The sequence below is a fragment of the Carcharhinus amblyrhynchos genome, chromosome 22 (assembly GCF_965287045.1).
Source record: "Carcharhinus amblyrhynchos chromosome 22, sCarAmb.v2.hapA, whole genome shotgun sequence".
NCBI lineage: Eukaryota > Metazoa > Chordata > Chondrichthyes > Carcharhiniformes > Carcharhinidae > Carcharhinus > Carcharhinus amblyrhynchos.
This window is the reverse complement of record NC_137345.1, coordinates 34,155,993-34,172,749: the sequence shown is the minus strand read 5'-3', so window position 1 is coordinate 34,172,749 and position 16,757 is coordinate 34,155,993. Positions and strand designations below refer to the sequence as shown.

Genomic DNA, 16,757 nt, shown 5'->3' with positions numbered 1-16,757 from the left:
ACACAATATGTGGATAGGCCGACAAGAGGTGGGGCCATATTGGACTTGGTACTGGGTAATGAACCGGGCCAAGTGTTAGATTTATTTGTGGGAGAGCACTTTGGAGATAGTGACCACAATTCGTTGTCCTTCATTATTGCAATGGAGAGGGATAGGGTCACTCGACAGGGTAAGGTTTATAATTGGGGAAGGGGTAATTATGATGCGATTAGGCAAGAATTAGGGAGCATAAGATGGGAACAGAAATTGCCAGGTATGGGCACAAACGAAAAATGGAGCTTTTTCAAAGAACAAGTACTGTGTGTCCTTGATAAGTATATCCCTGGCAGGCAGGAAGGAAGGAAATGGTCGAGTGAGGGAACCATGGTTCAAAGAACAACACAGCACAGGAAACAGGCCCTTTGGCCCAACAAGCCCGCGCCGCATTTTAACATTGTGAGTGTCCTCTTCTACCTATGACCTTTGTCTACGCCTATTGGACTCCACAATAAAGGAATTATAACCAGATTGCGGGATGCCTAATTTAGGGACAATTTGTTAACACCAGTTAGCCTAAGAGCACGTTTTTGGAGTGTGGGAGGAAACCGGAGCACCCGGAGAAAACCCACGCAAGCACGGGGAGAATATGCAAACTCCCACAGACACTGGCCCAAATCCATGTATCTGCACAGCAAACAATGATAGTCACTGAGCTGTCATGTTGCCCGTCAGCTGGTCCAGTTTAAGAGTACAATAACGATGTGAAGCACTAGGCAACTCTCGAAGCAACATTCAAGAGCAGCCCTCGCACGACCCACCGTGTGTATGCCCATTGTTGGACAACAAGACGGACCGAATCACCTGTGGATGTAAAAAAAAAGACATCAATCAACATACACAACTTGACGCTTACAGATGTTCACAGAGTCCCCAGAAGCCCAAACGTAAGACAGGTGAGCCATAAAATATGTTGGACTGTCCATAGGAATCTATTGGTTCCCAGGAACATCCTGAGGCTCTTGATCCTTATTTAGGACAACCTTTTGTATCTCTCCATCTCTAGTCTGCTCATGTGCTAGGTAAGCCTTAAACAACTCTAGTGTGCCTGCCTCCACCACCCTACTTGGCAGTGCATTCCAGGCCCCCACAACCCTCTTTTGTGAAAAACCTCCCTTTAACATCTGAATTATACCTCGCCCCTCTCACCCTAAGCCTGTGGCCCCTCGTAATTTTCGTATCCAACCTGGGGAGAAGCTTAACCACTGTTCACTCTATCTATACCCTTCATAATCTTATATACCTCTATTAGATCTCCCCTCATTCTTCGTCTTTCTAAGGAGAACAGCCCCAATTTGCCCAATCTCTCGTCATAGCTAAGTCCTTCCATACCAGGCAGCATCCTGGTAAACCTCCTCTGCACTCTCTCCAGGGTCTCCACGTCCTTCCGATAGTACGGCGGCCAGAACTGGACGCAGTACTTCAAATGTGGTCTAACCAACGTCCTATACAACTGCAACGTTAGACGCCAGCTTTTATACTCTATACCCCTTCCTATAAAAGCAAGCGTACCATAAGCCTTCTTCGCCACCTTCTCCGCCTGTACTGCCACCTTCAAGGACTTGTGTACTTGCACACCTAGGTCCCTCTGTGTTTCTATACTCTTAATAGTCCTATGATTTATTGTATAACTCCCCCCTACATTATTTTTTCCAAAATGCATCAACTCGCATTTATCTGGATTAAATTCCATCTGCCATTTCTCTGCCCAATATACCAGCCTGTCTATATCCTGCTGTATTGCCTGACACTGCTAATTACTGTCAGCAAGTCCAGCCATCTTCGTGTCATCTGCAAACTTGCTGATCACACCAGTTAGTCCCTATTCCAAGTCATTTACATATATTACAAATAGCAAAGGTCCCAGTACTGAGCCCTGTGGCACACCACTAGTCACAGACCTCCAGCTAGAAAAAGACCCTTCCACTACTACCCTCTGTCTCCTGTTACCAAGCCAGTTCTCAATCCATCTAGCCACCTGTCCTTGTATCCCATGATACCTTTTCCACCAACCTACCATAAGGGACTTTGTTCACAAAGGAGGTTGAATGTCTTGTTAAGAGGAAAAAGGAAGCGTGTGTAAGGATGAAAAAACAAGGTTCAGTTGGGTTGCTTGAGTGTTACAAGGTAGCTAGGAATGAGTTAAAGAAAGGGCTTAGGAGAGCTAGGAGGGGGCATGAGAAGTCCTTTGCAGGTCGGATAAAAGAAAACTCTTACTCTTATGTGAGAAATAAAAGAATGACCAGGGTGAGGTTAGGGCCAATCAAGGATAGTAGTGGGAACTCGTGCATGGAGTCAGAAGAGGTAGGTGAGGCGTTGAATGAATACTTTTCTTCAGTGTTCACTAAAGAGAGGGGCCATGTTTTTGAGAGTGAATGCCTGATACAGGCTGATAGGATGGAGGAGTTCCCATTCAAGTGGACTACCTGTCCTAGATGTTGCCTCGCTTGAGTGTTGTTGGAGCAGCACTCATCCAGACAAGTGGCGTGTATCCCATCGCACCATTAACTTGTGGAATTGCTTCGCTCAACTGTGCATTGTGTAGGCAAATTTTATGGTTAATTGCTGACTGCTTGTTATTAATAGTAATGACATTTAAGCTAGTAATAAGAACATAAGAACTAGGAGCAGGAGTAGGCCATCTGGCCCCTTGAGCCTGCTAAGCCATTCAATAAGATCATGGCCGATCTTTTCATGGACTCAGCTCCACTTACCCACCCAGTTCAAAAATTTATCTATCTTAAAAACATTCAATGAGGTAGCCTCAACTGCTTCATTGGGCAGGGAAATCCACAGATTCACAACCCTTTGTGTGAAGAAGTTCCTCCTCAACTCAGTCCTAAATCTGCTTCCCCTTATTTTGTGGCCATGCCCCCTAGCTCTAGTTTCACCTGCCAGTGGAAACCACTTTCTTGCTTCTATCTTATCTATTCCCTTTATAATCTTATATGTTTCAATAAGATCTCCCCTCATTCTTCTGAATTCCAATGAGTATAGCCCCAGTCGACTCAGTCTCTCCTCATAAGCCAACCCTCTCAACTCCGGAATCAGCCTAGTGCCCCTTAGTGTCCTGCGATGCGAAGGTAGGGAGGTTAGCAGTTAAATATGTAGGGATATGGAGGTAGAGCTGGATGAGATTGTGGTCAGTGCTGACTCGATGGGCCAAATGGCCTCTTACTGCACTGTAGGGTTTCTGTGATTCTAATGAATCTCCTCTGCACCCCCTCCAGTGCCAATATATCCTTTCTCGAGTAAAGAGACCAAAACTGTACACAGTACTCTAGGTGTGGCCTCACCAGCACCTTATATAGCTGCAACATAATCTTGCCGTTTTTAAACTCCGTCCCTCTAGCAATGAAGGACAAAATTTCATTTGCCTCCTTAATTACCTGCTGCACCCTGCAAACCAACTCCTTGTGATTTTTGCACAAGGCCTCCCAGGTCCCTCTGCACAGCAGCATCCTGCAATTTTGTTCCATTTAAATAATAGTCCACTTTGCTGTTGTTCCTACCAAAATGGATGACCTCACATTTACCAACATTGTACTCCATCTGCCAGACCATCGCCCGCTCAATTAACTATCTATCCTTTTGTAGACTTTCAGCATCCTTCAGCATCCTCTGCCATTTATTTTAACGTCATCTGCGGATTTTGATGCACTACACTTGGTCCCCAACTCCAAATCATCTATGTAAATTGTAAACAATTGCGGTCCCAATACTGATCCCTGATCCACTAGTCACTGATCGTCAACCAAAAAAACATCCATTTACCTCCACTTCTTGCTTAGTAGTTAAACATAGCTGGAATTTATAACCTGATCTGGATTGTTGAGTTTCATATTTCTATTCCTAAATCACCTTGTCATCCTAGTTTTTTGGCAAACTACTTTGATGCTTTGTCTCTTCCTACTGAGAATTGCTTTTGTTATATGGGTCTAAGGCAAAGAAGTGTTTAGAACTGGTCAGGATTTCATCATTTCTCAAAGAAGCAGTTTGCATGTTAGTATTCTATTTGCATACATGTTTAAATATTTGTAATGAGGAAGGAACTCATTGAGAGAGGCTGAGGCTTTTGGGGAAAGAAAAACAGGATTTCTAGACAGGAAAACTGTTGAATGATACCACTGAGATTTAATAACACTTTTACCTCCAAGTAGATACCTGTTGCTTAATTAGCATTTATTTACTTTTATTTTGCCCAGTATTCTCCGTGTATCATTCCAGTTATGTAAAAGTTAACTTAATTCCTGTATTTGTGCAATTATGGCTTTAAAATCCTGCTGTCATGAAACTGAATCCGAAGCTTTCGCCTAATCTAACTTTATTGGATAACTTGTTTAAAATGATATGTAGACATTTTTTTTCCCATTTCTAAGATGTCATATCATTTTCACCCTTGTGAATTGTACAGATATAAATAATTAAAGGCTGCTATGCAACACTAACTTAACACCTTTACCCTAATGAAATATGCCATAGTGCTTTATGAGACACTGGGCCACATAAGGTCGGATGACCTAAAGTTTGGTCAGAGAGTTGGATTTGCAGGAGTGCTATGGGAGCCAAGTGAGAGAGAACGATGTAGGGAGGCTATTCCAGAGTTTGGGCCATGGTCAACTGAAGGCATGACAATCAATGATGGAGCAATTAAAATCGTGTATGAAGCAGAGGCCAAAATTGGAAGAGCACAGGATTTTTGATTTAGAAATGCTGTGATTCTATAGTTTATGATTCATATTAGTATTTTGATGTAATGTTTATTTCTGGGAAGATTATTGTTATGGTAAAATAGTTAAATTTCTGCTATAAAAATTGCCCGAATACCTTGAAATGGTAGTTCAAAATGTAACCCATGTTTGTTTAATAAAATCAGAATAGATGAGATGGGGATATAAAACAGCAGCGAGGCTCATGTAACTTGCCACTGGGGTGTTTCAGAGAGATGTTATTTGGTTTGAGCAGGAACGCAAAATTGGTTTACGAGCATCTAATACCACTTGGCCATCGCCAGACTATTAATCCAGAACATTAGCTCAGTTTCTGGGGACCAGGTTTGTATACCGTCACGGCAGATAGTGGAATTTGAATTCAATAAAAAATATCTGGAATTAAGAATCTGCTGATGACCATGAAACCGTTGTTGGGAAAACTCATCTGGTTCACTAATGTACTTTAGGGAAGGAAATCTGCCATCCTTACCTAGTCTGGCCTACATGTGACTCCAGAGTCACAGCAATGTGGTTGACTCTCAACTGCCCTCTGGCAACGAGGGATAAATGCTGACCTGTCAGCGACGCCCAAGTCCCACAAATGAATTTTAAAAGATCAAACTATCTACTTGAGAAAAAAAAAGGTTTGAGGACATCCAAGAGCGTGATATGTTATGGTGATGGATGGAGCTTGGGAAAGTTTTCTCATTTTGATTTACCTAGGTGTTTGTAGCGACAGTTTGTAACAGTTAGGACCTCGTATGGTTTGCACTCTCAGGAAGTAGAGATGCCGGCGTTGGACTGGGGTAAACACAGTAAGAAGTTTCACGACACCAGGTTAACGTCCAACCAGTTTATTTGATAGTAACCCCAAAAGCTTTCAGAAGCGGTGTTCCTTTGTCAGGTGTGCGGAAGATTCAGAATGAAGGCTAAACTTCAGTTTGAATTTTGTGAAGGAGCAGACACTGGAAGATTGCGTAGCTTAAAATTAATGGGAGAAACTGCAGTCACTCCTAATGAGTCTTGTGGTGAAGAAAGCAACACCGAGATTTACTTCGAAGTATTGAAAAGTAACCTGAAAAGGCACTAAGGTATCCACAGTCAAAAGATGGCAAATGAAAGTTTTAGTCTCGAGAATAGCACGAGTTGAGGAGAAACCTCCAAAGGCTATGACATACTTCTGGATAGTCCCGACAGATTGATATGTTATCAGAGAATTCTTGGTGAAAGTAGCAAGTAAATCTGAGTGTTTAATGCATAGTTATAAACCATATTAAATGAATAGAACATAGAACATTACAGCGCGGAACAGGCCCTTCGGCCCACAATGTTGCGCCGACCAGTCTTATTTTTAAAAAAAAAACATTGACCCACTAATCTAAACCAATCCCTTTTCGTCCATAAACCTATCCACCAATCTCTTAAACGCCCCCAAACTAGGCGCATTTACAACTGCAGCAGGCAGGGCATTCCAGTCCCTCACCACCCTCTGGGTAAAGAACCTGCCCCTGACATCCGTCCTATAACTACCCCCCCTTAATTTAAAGCCATGCCCCCTCGTGCTAGCTTTCTCCATCCGAGGAAACAGGCTATCACCATCCACCCTATCTAAACCTCTAATAGTGCTTGTTGTGGTGAAGTTATGTATACAATAAAGATTTTGTTTAATAAAAAGTGGTGAAATATATTGATTAAAATGAGTATTTGGATTTCTATACAACTGTTAATGGTCCTAATTGGATCATAATGAGATTACAGATATTAGCATGGATGGGACCAGGCCACTGGGGGGGGATTTGGAAATGAGAATAAGAATTTTAAAGTAAAGACTAGGTTTGACCAGGAACCAGGTATTAAAAAACATGGGCAGCAGAGTTTTGAGTAGCATCATGTTTACAAAGAGTAGAATTTGGAAGACCAACCAGGAGTGAGCGCATTGGACTATTTGAGTCAAGCTTTAACAAAGGCATGATTGAGGTGGTACGTATAAGAGTTTGCAAATTCATCAAGATCAAATGGGGCACCAAGGGTGCAAACAATTTGATTTTTGTCTCCGTCTGTTGTCATAGATGGAGGCAGCTAGGCTACAGAGTGTGGAGCAAGGACCAAAAGCAATGTTTCAGTCCTCCCAATATTGGAGGAAATTTCTGCTCATCTAATACTGGATGTCAGATTAGCAGGCTGATAACTGAGTAATGGCGGAAGGGTCAAGTGGTGGTGATGAGGTAGAGTTGTGTTCTTAGCATAAATGTGAATACTACCAACTCTATGCTGGTCTTGCTTTTATACAATGATGTTGTCCCAAAGTGGCTTTGATGGCACATTCAATCCTGAACAATTATTGAGGCATTTTGATAGTCCACTCATGTTTGTAGTGTTTTTAAAAAAAGTACAATTTAGCTTTGCTCATGTGTAGCTGTGTCCAGTGAGTAGCTGCTGTAAAATGTTTCTCCAACAAAGATTTTGTTACCAGCCAATCTGGTTGAGGGATTATGAAGCAAATGTTGGAAGATCTAGGTTTGCTTGGAATTTCTCAACATATTGGAAGACACATGGGTCACGGTTAGGAAGGGTAAAGATCACGTACCAGAGAGTACCCTGGTGGCTGTTCCCCTTCACAGTAAGGGCTGGGTGACAGACAGGAGAGGGGAGGGGAGAGAGCAGTCAGTGAAGGGATCCCCTGTGGTTGTCCCCCTCCAAAATATACCGTTTTGGATACTGTGGGGTTTGGGGTGGGAGGGGGGATGACCCCCTCAGGGGTGAGCCACAGTGACCAGGTTACTGGCACGGAGTCGGGGTCTGTGGCTCAGAAGGGAAAGAAGGGGACTAGGAGAGTGGGGGACGCAATAGTTAGAGACACAGGCAGGCAGTTCTGTGGGTGCACATGAGACTTCAGGATGGTTGTCTGCCTCCCTGGTGCCAGGGTCCTGGATGTCTCTGAGCAGATAGGAAGCTTCCTAAAAGAGGCGGGTAATCAGACAGACGGCATTGTCCACATTGGTGCAAATGACGTAGGTAGAAAGAGCAGGGAGGTCCTGTGAGAGCAATTCAGGGACTTGGGTAGTTGGCTAAAAAGCAGGGCCTCTAGGGTAGCAATCTCTGGACTACTCCCATTGCCACGTGCTAGTGAAACTAGGAACAGGGAGATTGTACAACTGAACGCGTGGCTAAAGGACTGGTGCAGGAGGGACGGTTTCAAATTCGTGGATCACTGGGAAGTCTTCAAGAGAGGATGGCACCTGTACAAGAAGGATGGGTTACACCTAAACTGGAGTGGCACGAATATCCTGGCTAGGAGTTTTGCTAGTGTGGTTCGGGTGGGTTTAAACTAATGTGGCGGGGGGTGGGGATCAAAACAATAGGTCAATAAGCATAGAGGCTGGGGACGAGCTCGGGGCCAGGACAAGGCTATCTAAGAGGAAGAGCATTCTGGGGGTGGATGACCTCAGTGGGCCTGGAGGTCTGGAGTGCATCTGCTTCAATGCAAGGAGCGTAACAGGCAAGATGGACGAACTTAGAGCCTTAATGCTTGTGTGGAACTTGGATGTGGTCGCAGTGACGGAGACTTGGTTAAAAGAAGGACAGGACTGGCAGCTGAATATTCCAGGGTATAAGTGTTTTAGGCGAGACAGAGGTGGGGGAGTAGCAGTACTGGTTAGGGAGCATATTACAGCGGTACAGAGGGTGGACAATTTAGAAGGGTCATGTAATGAGTCACTGTGGGTGTAGCTCAGAAACAGGAAGAGCGCAGTCATTATGCTGGGGGTATACTACAGGCCTCCCAACAGCCCAAGGGAAGTTGAGGAACAGAAATGTAAGGAGATTCTGGACAGGTGCAGAAAAAAAATAAGGTTGTTGTAGTGGGAGACTTTAATTTCCCTAGTATAGACTAGAAATCGCTTAGGGCTGGGGGTCTGGACAGGGAGAAATTTATAAAATGCGTACAGGAAGGTTCTTTGGAACAATATGTGGATAGTCCAACTAGAGAGGGGGTATACTGGACCTAGCACTGGGGAATGAGCCCGGTCAGGTCATCAAAGTTTCAGTAGGGGAACATGTGGCAAATAGTGACCACAATTCTGTAAACTTTAGGATAGTAATGGAAAAAGATGAGTGTTGTCCTATGGGTAAGGTGCTGAATTGGGGGAAGGCTATCTACAGCCGGATTAGGCAGGATTTGGTAGCTGTTGATTGGGAGAGGCTGTTCGAGGGTAAGCCCACAACTGGCATGTGGGAGTCTTTTAAAGAGCAGTTGATAGGGCTGCAGGACAGGTGTGTGCCTATAAAAAGGAAGGATAGGAAAGATAGGATTCAAGAGCCGTGGATAACCAGTGAAATTGTGGGTCTAATAAAAAAAAAGAGACATACGTAAGGTCCAGGCAGCTAACAACAGATGGAGCACTGGAAGAATACAGAGAAAGGAGAAAAGAACTCAAACAGGAAGCTAGAAGGGCAAAAAGGGGTCACAAAATGTCCTTGGCGGACAGGATTAAGGAGAATCCTAAGGCATTTTATACATATGTTAGGAACAAGAAGGTTGTCAGGGAAAGAATCAGACCTCTCAGGGATAAAGGAGGGGAATTATGCTTAGAACCAAAGGAAGTAGGTGAGATCCTAAACGAACACTTTACATCAGTATTCACAAAGGAGAGGGACATGTTGACTGGTGGTGTCTCAGAGGGATGTGTTGACCCGTTACAAAAAAGTCTCAATTACAAGGGAAGAAGTGTTAGGTTTTTTAGGAAACATTAAGACAGACAAATCCCCAGGGCCTGATGGCATCTATCCTAGACTGCTCAGGGAGATGAGAGATGAAATTGCTGGGCCTCTAACAGAAAACTTTATCTCTTTACTGGACACAGGTTAGGTCCTTGAGGATTGGAGGATAGCAAATGTGGTCCCGTTATTTAAGAAGGGTAGCAAGAGTAACACAAAGAACAATACAGCACAGGAAACAGGCCCTTCAGCCCAACGAGCCTGGTCCGCCATTTTAACATTGAGTGCCCTTTGACCTTTGACCTTTGTCTACGCCAATTGGGGAAGATTGAGGGATGACTAATTGAGTTACAATTTGTTACACCAATCAGCTGAAGAGCACGTTTATGGGATGTGGGAGGAAACTGGAGCACCCGGAGAAAACCCACGCAATCACGGGGAGGACGTGCAAACTCCCGCAGACACCGGCCCAAATCCATGTATCTGCACAGCAAACAGTGATAGTCACTGAGCTGTCATGTTGCCCGTTAGCTGGTCCAGTTTAAGCGTACAATAATGACGTGAAGCACTAGGCAACTCTTGAAACAACATCCAAGAGCAGCCCTCTCACAACCCGCTGTGTGTATGCCCCTTGTTGGACAACAAGGCGGACCGAATGACCTGTGAAGTAAAAGAAAAGACGTCAATAAACATGCAAAACTTAGACATTTACGGAAACCTGGGTAATTATAGGCTGGTGAGTTTGATGTCCGTGGTAGGGAAATTGTTGGAGAAGATTATGAGAGATAGGATATATGCACATTTAGAATTGAATAATCTCATTAGCGATAGACAGCATGGTTTTGTACGAGGGAGGTCATGCCTCACAAATTTGGTTGAGCTTTTTGAGGAGGTGACAAAAACGATTGATGAGGGAAGGGCCATGGATGTCCATGGAACATCATTGTTTAAGAAGGGTGGCAGGCAAAAGGCAGGGAATTATAGGCTGGTTAGTTTAACGTCTGTTGTAGGTAAAATGTTAGAATCCGTCATCAAGGAGGAAATAGCGAGGCATCTTGAGGGGAATTGCTTGATAGAGCAGACGCAGCACGGTTTCGTTAAGGGGAAGTCATGTCTGACAAATTTATTGGAGTTCTATGAGGATGTGTCTAGGGCGGTGGATAGAGGAGAGCCGGTGGATGTGGTCTTTCTTGATTTTCAGAAGGCGTTTGACAAGGTACCTCACAAGAGGTTATTGCAGAAGGTCAGGGGACATGGAGTTGGGGGTAGGGTGTTAGCGTGGATAGAGAATTGGTTGTCAAATAGGAGGCAGAGAGTGGGGGTTAATGGGTGCTATTCAGATTGGCGGTTGATGACTAGTGGAGTGCCCCAGGGGTCGGTGCTGGGGCCTCAGCTATTTATCATTTATATAGATGATCTGGAGGAGGGAACTGAGTGTATGGCGTCGAAATTTGCTGATGACACCAAGATTGGTGGAATGGCAAATTGCGCGGAGGGTGTGGAGAGTCTGCAGAAGGATCTAGATAGGCTGGGCGAATGGGCCAGGAACTGGCAAATGGAATTTAATGTTGGCAAGTGCGAGGTGGTCCACTTTGGTAGGAAGGACTATTACTTACGTGGCGAAAAACTGCAGCAGGTGACGGTGCAGAGGTCCTTGTGCATGAGTCGCAAAAACCCAGCCTGCAGGTGCAGCAGATGGTCAGGAAGGCTAATGGGATGCTGGCCTTCATAGCGAGGGGGATTGAATATAAAAGTAGGGAGGTCTTGCTGCAGCTGTGTAGGGCATTGGTGAGGCCGCAGCTGGAGTACTGTGTGCAGTTTTGGTCGCCGTACTTACGCAAGGATATTTTGGCCTTGGAGGGAGTGCAGAGGAGGTTTACTAGGCTGATACTGGAGTTGAGGGGGTTGAGCTATGAGGAGAGGCTGAATAAACTAGGTTTGTAATCGTTAGAGTTTAGAAGAATGAGGGGAGATCTCATTGAGACGTATAAGATGATGAATGGGGTGGATAGGATAGAGGTGGAGAGACTCTTCCTGCTCAGAAAGGACAGTAGGACTAGGGGGCACAGCCTCAAGATAAAGGGGGGGCGGTTTAGAATGGAGTTGAGAAGGAACTTCTTCACTCAAAGGGTGGTGAATCTCTGGAATTCTCTGCCCGTTGAAGTGGTGGAGGCTGCCTCGCTAAATATTTTTAAGACGGGGGTTGATGGGTTTTTGATAAGCGAGGGGATTAAGGGTTATGGGGAGAGGGCGGGAATGTGGAACTGAGCCATGACAGATCAGCCATGATCTTGTTGAATGGCGGGGCAGGCTCGAAGGGCTAGATGGCCTACTCCTGCTCCTATTTCTTATGTTCTTATGTCGTCTATATGGATTTTAGTAAAGTGTTTGACAAGGTCCCTCATGACAGGCTAGTGCAAAAGGTTAAATCTCACGGGATAAAAGGTGAGCTAGCTAGATGGGTGGCTTGGCCATAGAAGACAGAGGGTAGCAGTGGAGGGATCTTTTTCCGGTTGGAGGTCTGTGACTGTGTTCCGCTGGGCTCTGTACTGGGACCTTTGCTGTTTGTGATATGTATAAATGATTTGGAAGAACATAACATAAGAAATAGGAGCAGGAGTAGGCCATCTAGCCCTTCGAGCCTGCCCCGCCATTCAATAAGATCATGGCTGATTGGTCGTGGCTCAGTTCCACTTTGCCGCCCTCTCCCCATAACCCTTAATCCCCTCTCTTATCAAAAACCCATCAACCCGCGTCTTAAAAATATTTAGCGAGGCAGCCTCCACCACTTCAACGGGCAGATTCACCACCCTTTGAGTGAAGAAGTTCCTCCTCAACTCAGTTCTAAACCGCCCCCCCCTTTAACTTGAGGCTGTGCCCCCTAGTCCTACTGTCTTTTTTGAGCGGGAAGAGTCTCTCCACCTCTATCCTATCCATCCCATTCATCATCTTATACGTCTCAATGAGATCTCCCCTCATTCTTCTAAACTCCAACGAGTACAAGCCTAGTTTATTCAGCCTCTCCTCATAGCTCAACCCCCTCAACTCCGGTATCAGCCTAGTAAACCTCCTCTGCACTCCAAGGCCAAAATATCCTTGCGCAGGTGCGGCGCCCAAAACTGCACACAGTACTCCAGCTGCGGCCTCACCAGTGCCCTATACAGCTGCAGCAAGACCTCCCTACTTTTATATTCAATCCCCCTCGCTATGAAGGCCAGCATCCCATTTGCCTTCCTGACCACCTGCTGCACCTGCAAGCTGGGTTTTTGCGACTCATGCACAAGGACCCCGAGGTCCTTCTGCACCGTCGCCTGCTGCAGTTTTTCGCCCCGTAAGTAATAGTCCTTCCTACCATTCTTCCTACCAAAGTGGACCACCTCACACTTGCCAACATTAAATTCCATTTGCCATTTCCTGGCCCATTCGCCCAGCCTATCTAGATCCTTCTGCAGACTCTCCACACCCTCCGCACAATTTGCCGTTCCCCCAATCTTGGTGTCATCAGCAAATTTCGACACCCTACACTCGGTTCCCTCCTCCAGCTCATCTATATAAATGGTAAAAAGCTGAGGCCCTGGCACCGACCCCTGGGGCACTCCACTAGTCACCATCCGCCAATCCGAATAGCACCCGTTGACCCCCACTCTCTTCCTCCTATTTGACAACCAGTCCTCTATCCAGAAGATGTAGCTGATGTGATCAGTAAGTTTGTGGAAGACACAAAGATTGCTGGAGTTGCAGATAGTGATGAACATTATCAGAGAATACAGCAGGATACAAATAGGCTGGAAAATTGGGCGGAGAAATGGCAGATGGAATTTAATCCAGATAAATGCAAAGTGATGCATTTCGGTAGATCTAATGCAAGGGGGAGCTATACAGTAAATGGCAGAACCATCAGGAGTGTAGACACACAGAGGGACTTGGGTGTGCAAGTCCACAGATCCTTAAAGGTGGCAGCACAGATGGAGAGGGTGGTGTAGAAGGCATATAGCATGCTTGCCTTTATTGGATGGGGCATAGAGTATGAAAGTTGGCATATGATGTTGCAGTTATATAGAACATTGGTTCGGCCACATTTGGAATACTGCGTCCAGTTCTGTTCGCCACACTACCAGAAGGACGTGGAGGCTTTGGAAAGAGTACAAAAAAGGTTTACCAGGATGTTGCCTGGTATGGAAGGTCTTAGCTATGCGGAGAGATTGGGTAAACTGGGGTTGTTCTCCCTGGAAAGACGGAAGATGAGGGGTGACCTAATAGAGGCCTATAAAATTTTGAAGGGCATAGATACGGTGAACAGTGGGAAGCTTTTTCCCAGGTTGGAGGTGACGAGCACAAGGGGTCACAAGTTCAAGGTAAGGGGGGCAAGGTTCAACACAGACGTCAGGGGGACATAGAGGGTGGTGGGGACCTGGAGTGGCACTGCCAAGCAAGGTGGTTGAGGTGGACATGCTGGGATCGTTTAAGACTTATCTAAGTAGCCACATGAACAGACTGGGAGTAGAGGGATACAAACGAATGATCCAGTTGGGCGCATGAGCGGTGCAGGCTTGGAGGGCCAAAGGGCCTGTTCCTGTGCTGTATTGTTCTTTGTTCTTTATCTGGTGTGGAACATGTGATGATGAAGAACTGTGTTATAATTGTAATTTAGAGCTGTCATCCTGAATTGATGAAAGCAATGTTTGTGTCTTTAAATGTTTACAGTCACATCATCCTTATTTATGTCGGATGATGGTGATCAGTTGTACATTTTATTGCTCATTTCTGAAAAGTTTGCCATGTTTTAAAGATCATACTTTTGTTCACCAGATCTGCTCCTAGAATTTCTATCAAACTAATTATCTGCCTGAAACCTGGTCAAGAGTTTAATATCTTGTTCAAACTTTCTTCAACATGTAAAATAGCTTTATCTTTAAACTGTGCTAATGAATGAGAAATGTCATCAAAAATAACTAATTTCGAATATTTTATTTAGGATCTGCTCTGTTATTAGCTAAATGCACTTGTGTAATAAAGTACAAATGTTGGGCTATCAATCCATACAAGATTATATTCAACTTAATTTAGCCAGTGTCCACAGTTTACAGAGTTCAGTTTTATTCTGGCCAGGCTCCTTAGTAATCAGCAAATATTAGAACACACAAGTTGAATTTTAAATATAAGTGCCTATTATTGAATTGTATTTTCAGTCTAATTTTTTTTTCCCTTGTGGCCATTATTCATGTCATTTATTTCTCTTTTGATTTGAACCCACTTCCTATTCTGACAAGTTGTTTGAATGTTCCTATTTTGCCACAAAAATAATTCCCATTATATTTTCTCAACCCATATGCAACAAATCAATGGCGAAGCTAAATTTCTTTCATGTTTTACAGGCTTGCATTGATGAGAACCTTGAAATGGTGAAGTTTCTGGTGGAGCACTGTGCCGACACTAATCAGCCAGATAATGAGGGTTGGACCCCGCTGCATGCTGTGGCATCCTGTGGATATATAAATATAGCTGAGTAAGTGAACCTGCATAGAGTAGCTTTGTAGTCATGTCTGTCCACTGGGGGCAGGGGTGGGGGGGGCGGAGCTTCAAATGCTTCTGTTAGAACAGCAGTCTCCAAGCTCTGATCCGGATATGGCCAGCTGCGGGCCGGATCTGGCCTGTGGGCCTGTGTTAGAACATGAAATATCTCAATTTTCTTTCTGGAGTTCAGCCATATAGAATGTTAAGTTTTTTGCATGTGCAAAAAGAGCTTTTTCGTTCTGTAAAATCATGGAAGTACCGATTACTGTGAAATGTTTAGAATAAACTATTACTGTAAAGATAATTTCTAATCCATCTTTCTCCAGCTTGCAAAGCCTGTGAGGCTGGTGCCAGTGACTTGAATATTTTCTTAGAGATGTGATGTTATGGACCACATCAGAACCTTCAATGTATTTTTTGAAGTTAGCCTGGACCCGAACTTTTGTACTAGATTTTGGCATTAGGGTAAACATGAGGTGTTTCACTCCAGATGTGAATCAAATGATCCACTGAGAAGCTTTTGTCAAAACTAAATTTATTTAAGAACACAGTTAGAATATAACAAAAAGAATTAGCATAACTTTGACCAATTAAAATAGTTAAACATGACAAAGTATTCTTAACAGCTAGCTATCTCTATTGTTCCAATTTAGTAGTATTTCCCATAGAATACATCCCTTCTTTAGAACCAGTTAGCACAGAAACCAAAGATGCTTACATGGGTATTAGATTTCAAGCCTTTTGACACTCCTGGAGAGTTATCCCGATAGACACCTGTTTTCTAATTCTCATGCTGCAATTTCTAGAGAGAACTCCATTCTCATACAGTAGAATCTTAGAGAAAGAAATACATTTCTCTGCAGATTTGAGCCTCCAGACCTCCAAGACAGTAAAAGATGCAGAGAAAGCGATCCCTCTCTAAACGACCTAAGAGGCTTTGAGTTTGTGAAAGTCGAGCTGTGCCCAGTCATATGGTCTTACCTGACAATCAATCGAATCAAACTCTAATTGTGTTCCCGTTAGAGAAAGAGGTGTTTAAAACAAAGGCTTTCAATAAAGTAAAGTAAGGGGCCAAAGAGCCAATAAAAAGATGAAATAGATTGGCGAAAGAACTAGAGATAATATGAGAAATTTTTATTGCTATAAGTTGTTAGAATTTGGAATGTACTCCATGGTATGTTGGTGGATACAGATTCAGTGTTAGCCTTCAAAAGAAATTGAATAAATATTTGAAGGAGAGAAAAATGTGGGAACGTGAGGAAACAACAAGGGAGTGAGACAGAGACGAGTTGTTCTTTGAAAGAGGAAGTACACACCTCTTCGTTCAAATGGCTCTATTTGTGCAGCTCTAGCCTGATTCCTCATCACTGACTTGCAGTTAATAGCTTGACAATTAATTGTTTTCATTAACTTGGTGCTTTGTGAGCTAACCCCACCCTAATCTTTCAACTAACCCATGCCTTTTTGCTTCTGTTCATAATGGCTACCCTTTCCACCTCCTCATTCTAATTCTGTCTATTCTTTTGTTGTAGCAGGCCCTCCATTTTAATCTTGATGCGTAGACTCCATATCTTGTCCAGTGCACTGACTAAATCACATCTTCAGCAGCATTTCTGCATTTTTATTCTTGAAATGATAGTTTCTTTTAAAGATGGTTTCTTGCTGCTAATAAGAATAGACTTTAGCTTTCGCTGCCTTTCTAGCTGCCCCCCCCTCTCTCCTTTGTCTGTTGATCATCTTGGCTTTACTCCTTTCTGTCATCGTAATTGAAATTCTCAC

General features: G+C 44.0%; 1 protein-coding gene across 6 annotated transcripts in view; it reads left to right on the top strand.

Moving 5' to 3' along the window:
• The first annotated feature begins 14,842 nt into the window (after positions 1-14,842).
• The window catches only part of LOC145357047 (protein phosphatase 1 regulatory subunit 12B-like), a 235,361-nt gene continuing 233,446 nt past the window's right edge, over positions 14,843-16,757 (top strand). For all 6 annotated transcript variants that reach the window (XR_013889240.1, XM_080210108.1, XM_080210109.1 and 3 more), the window contains exon 1: positions 14,843-14,970. Coding sequence is in view for 5 of the 6 variants with exons in the window: in XM_080210108.1 (XP_080066234.1) it covers positions 14,864-14,970 (107 nt within the window). In the remaining variant the exon portion in view is untranslated. The remainder of the gene's footprint in view (positions 14,971-16,757) is intronic.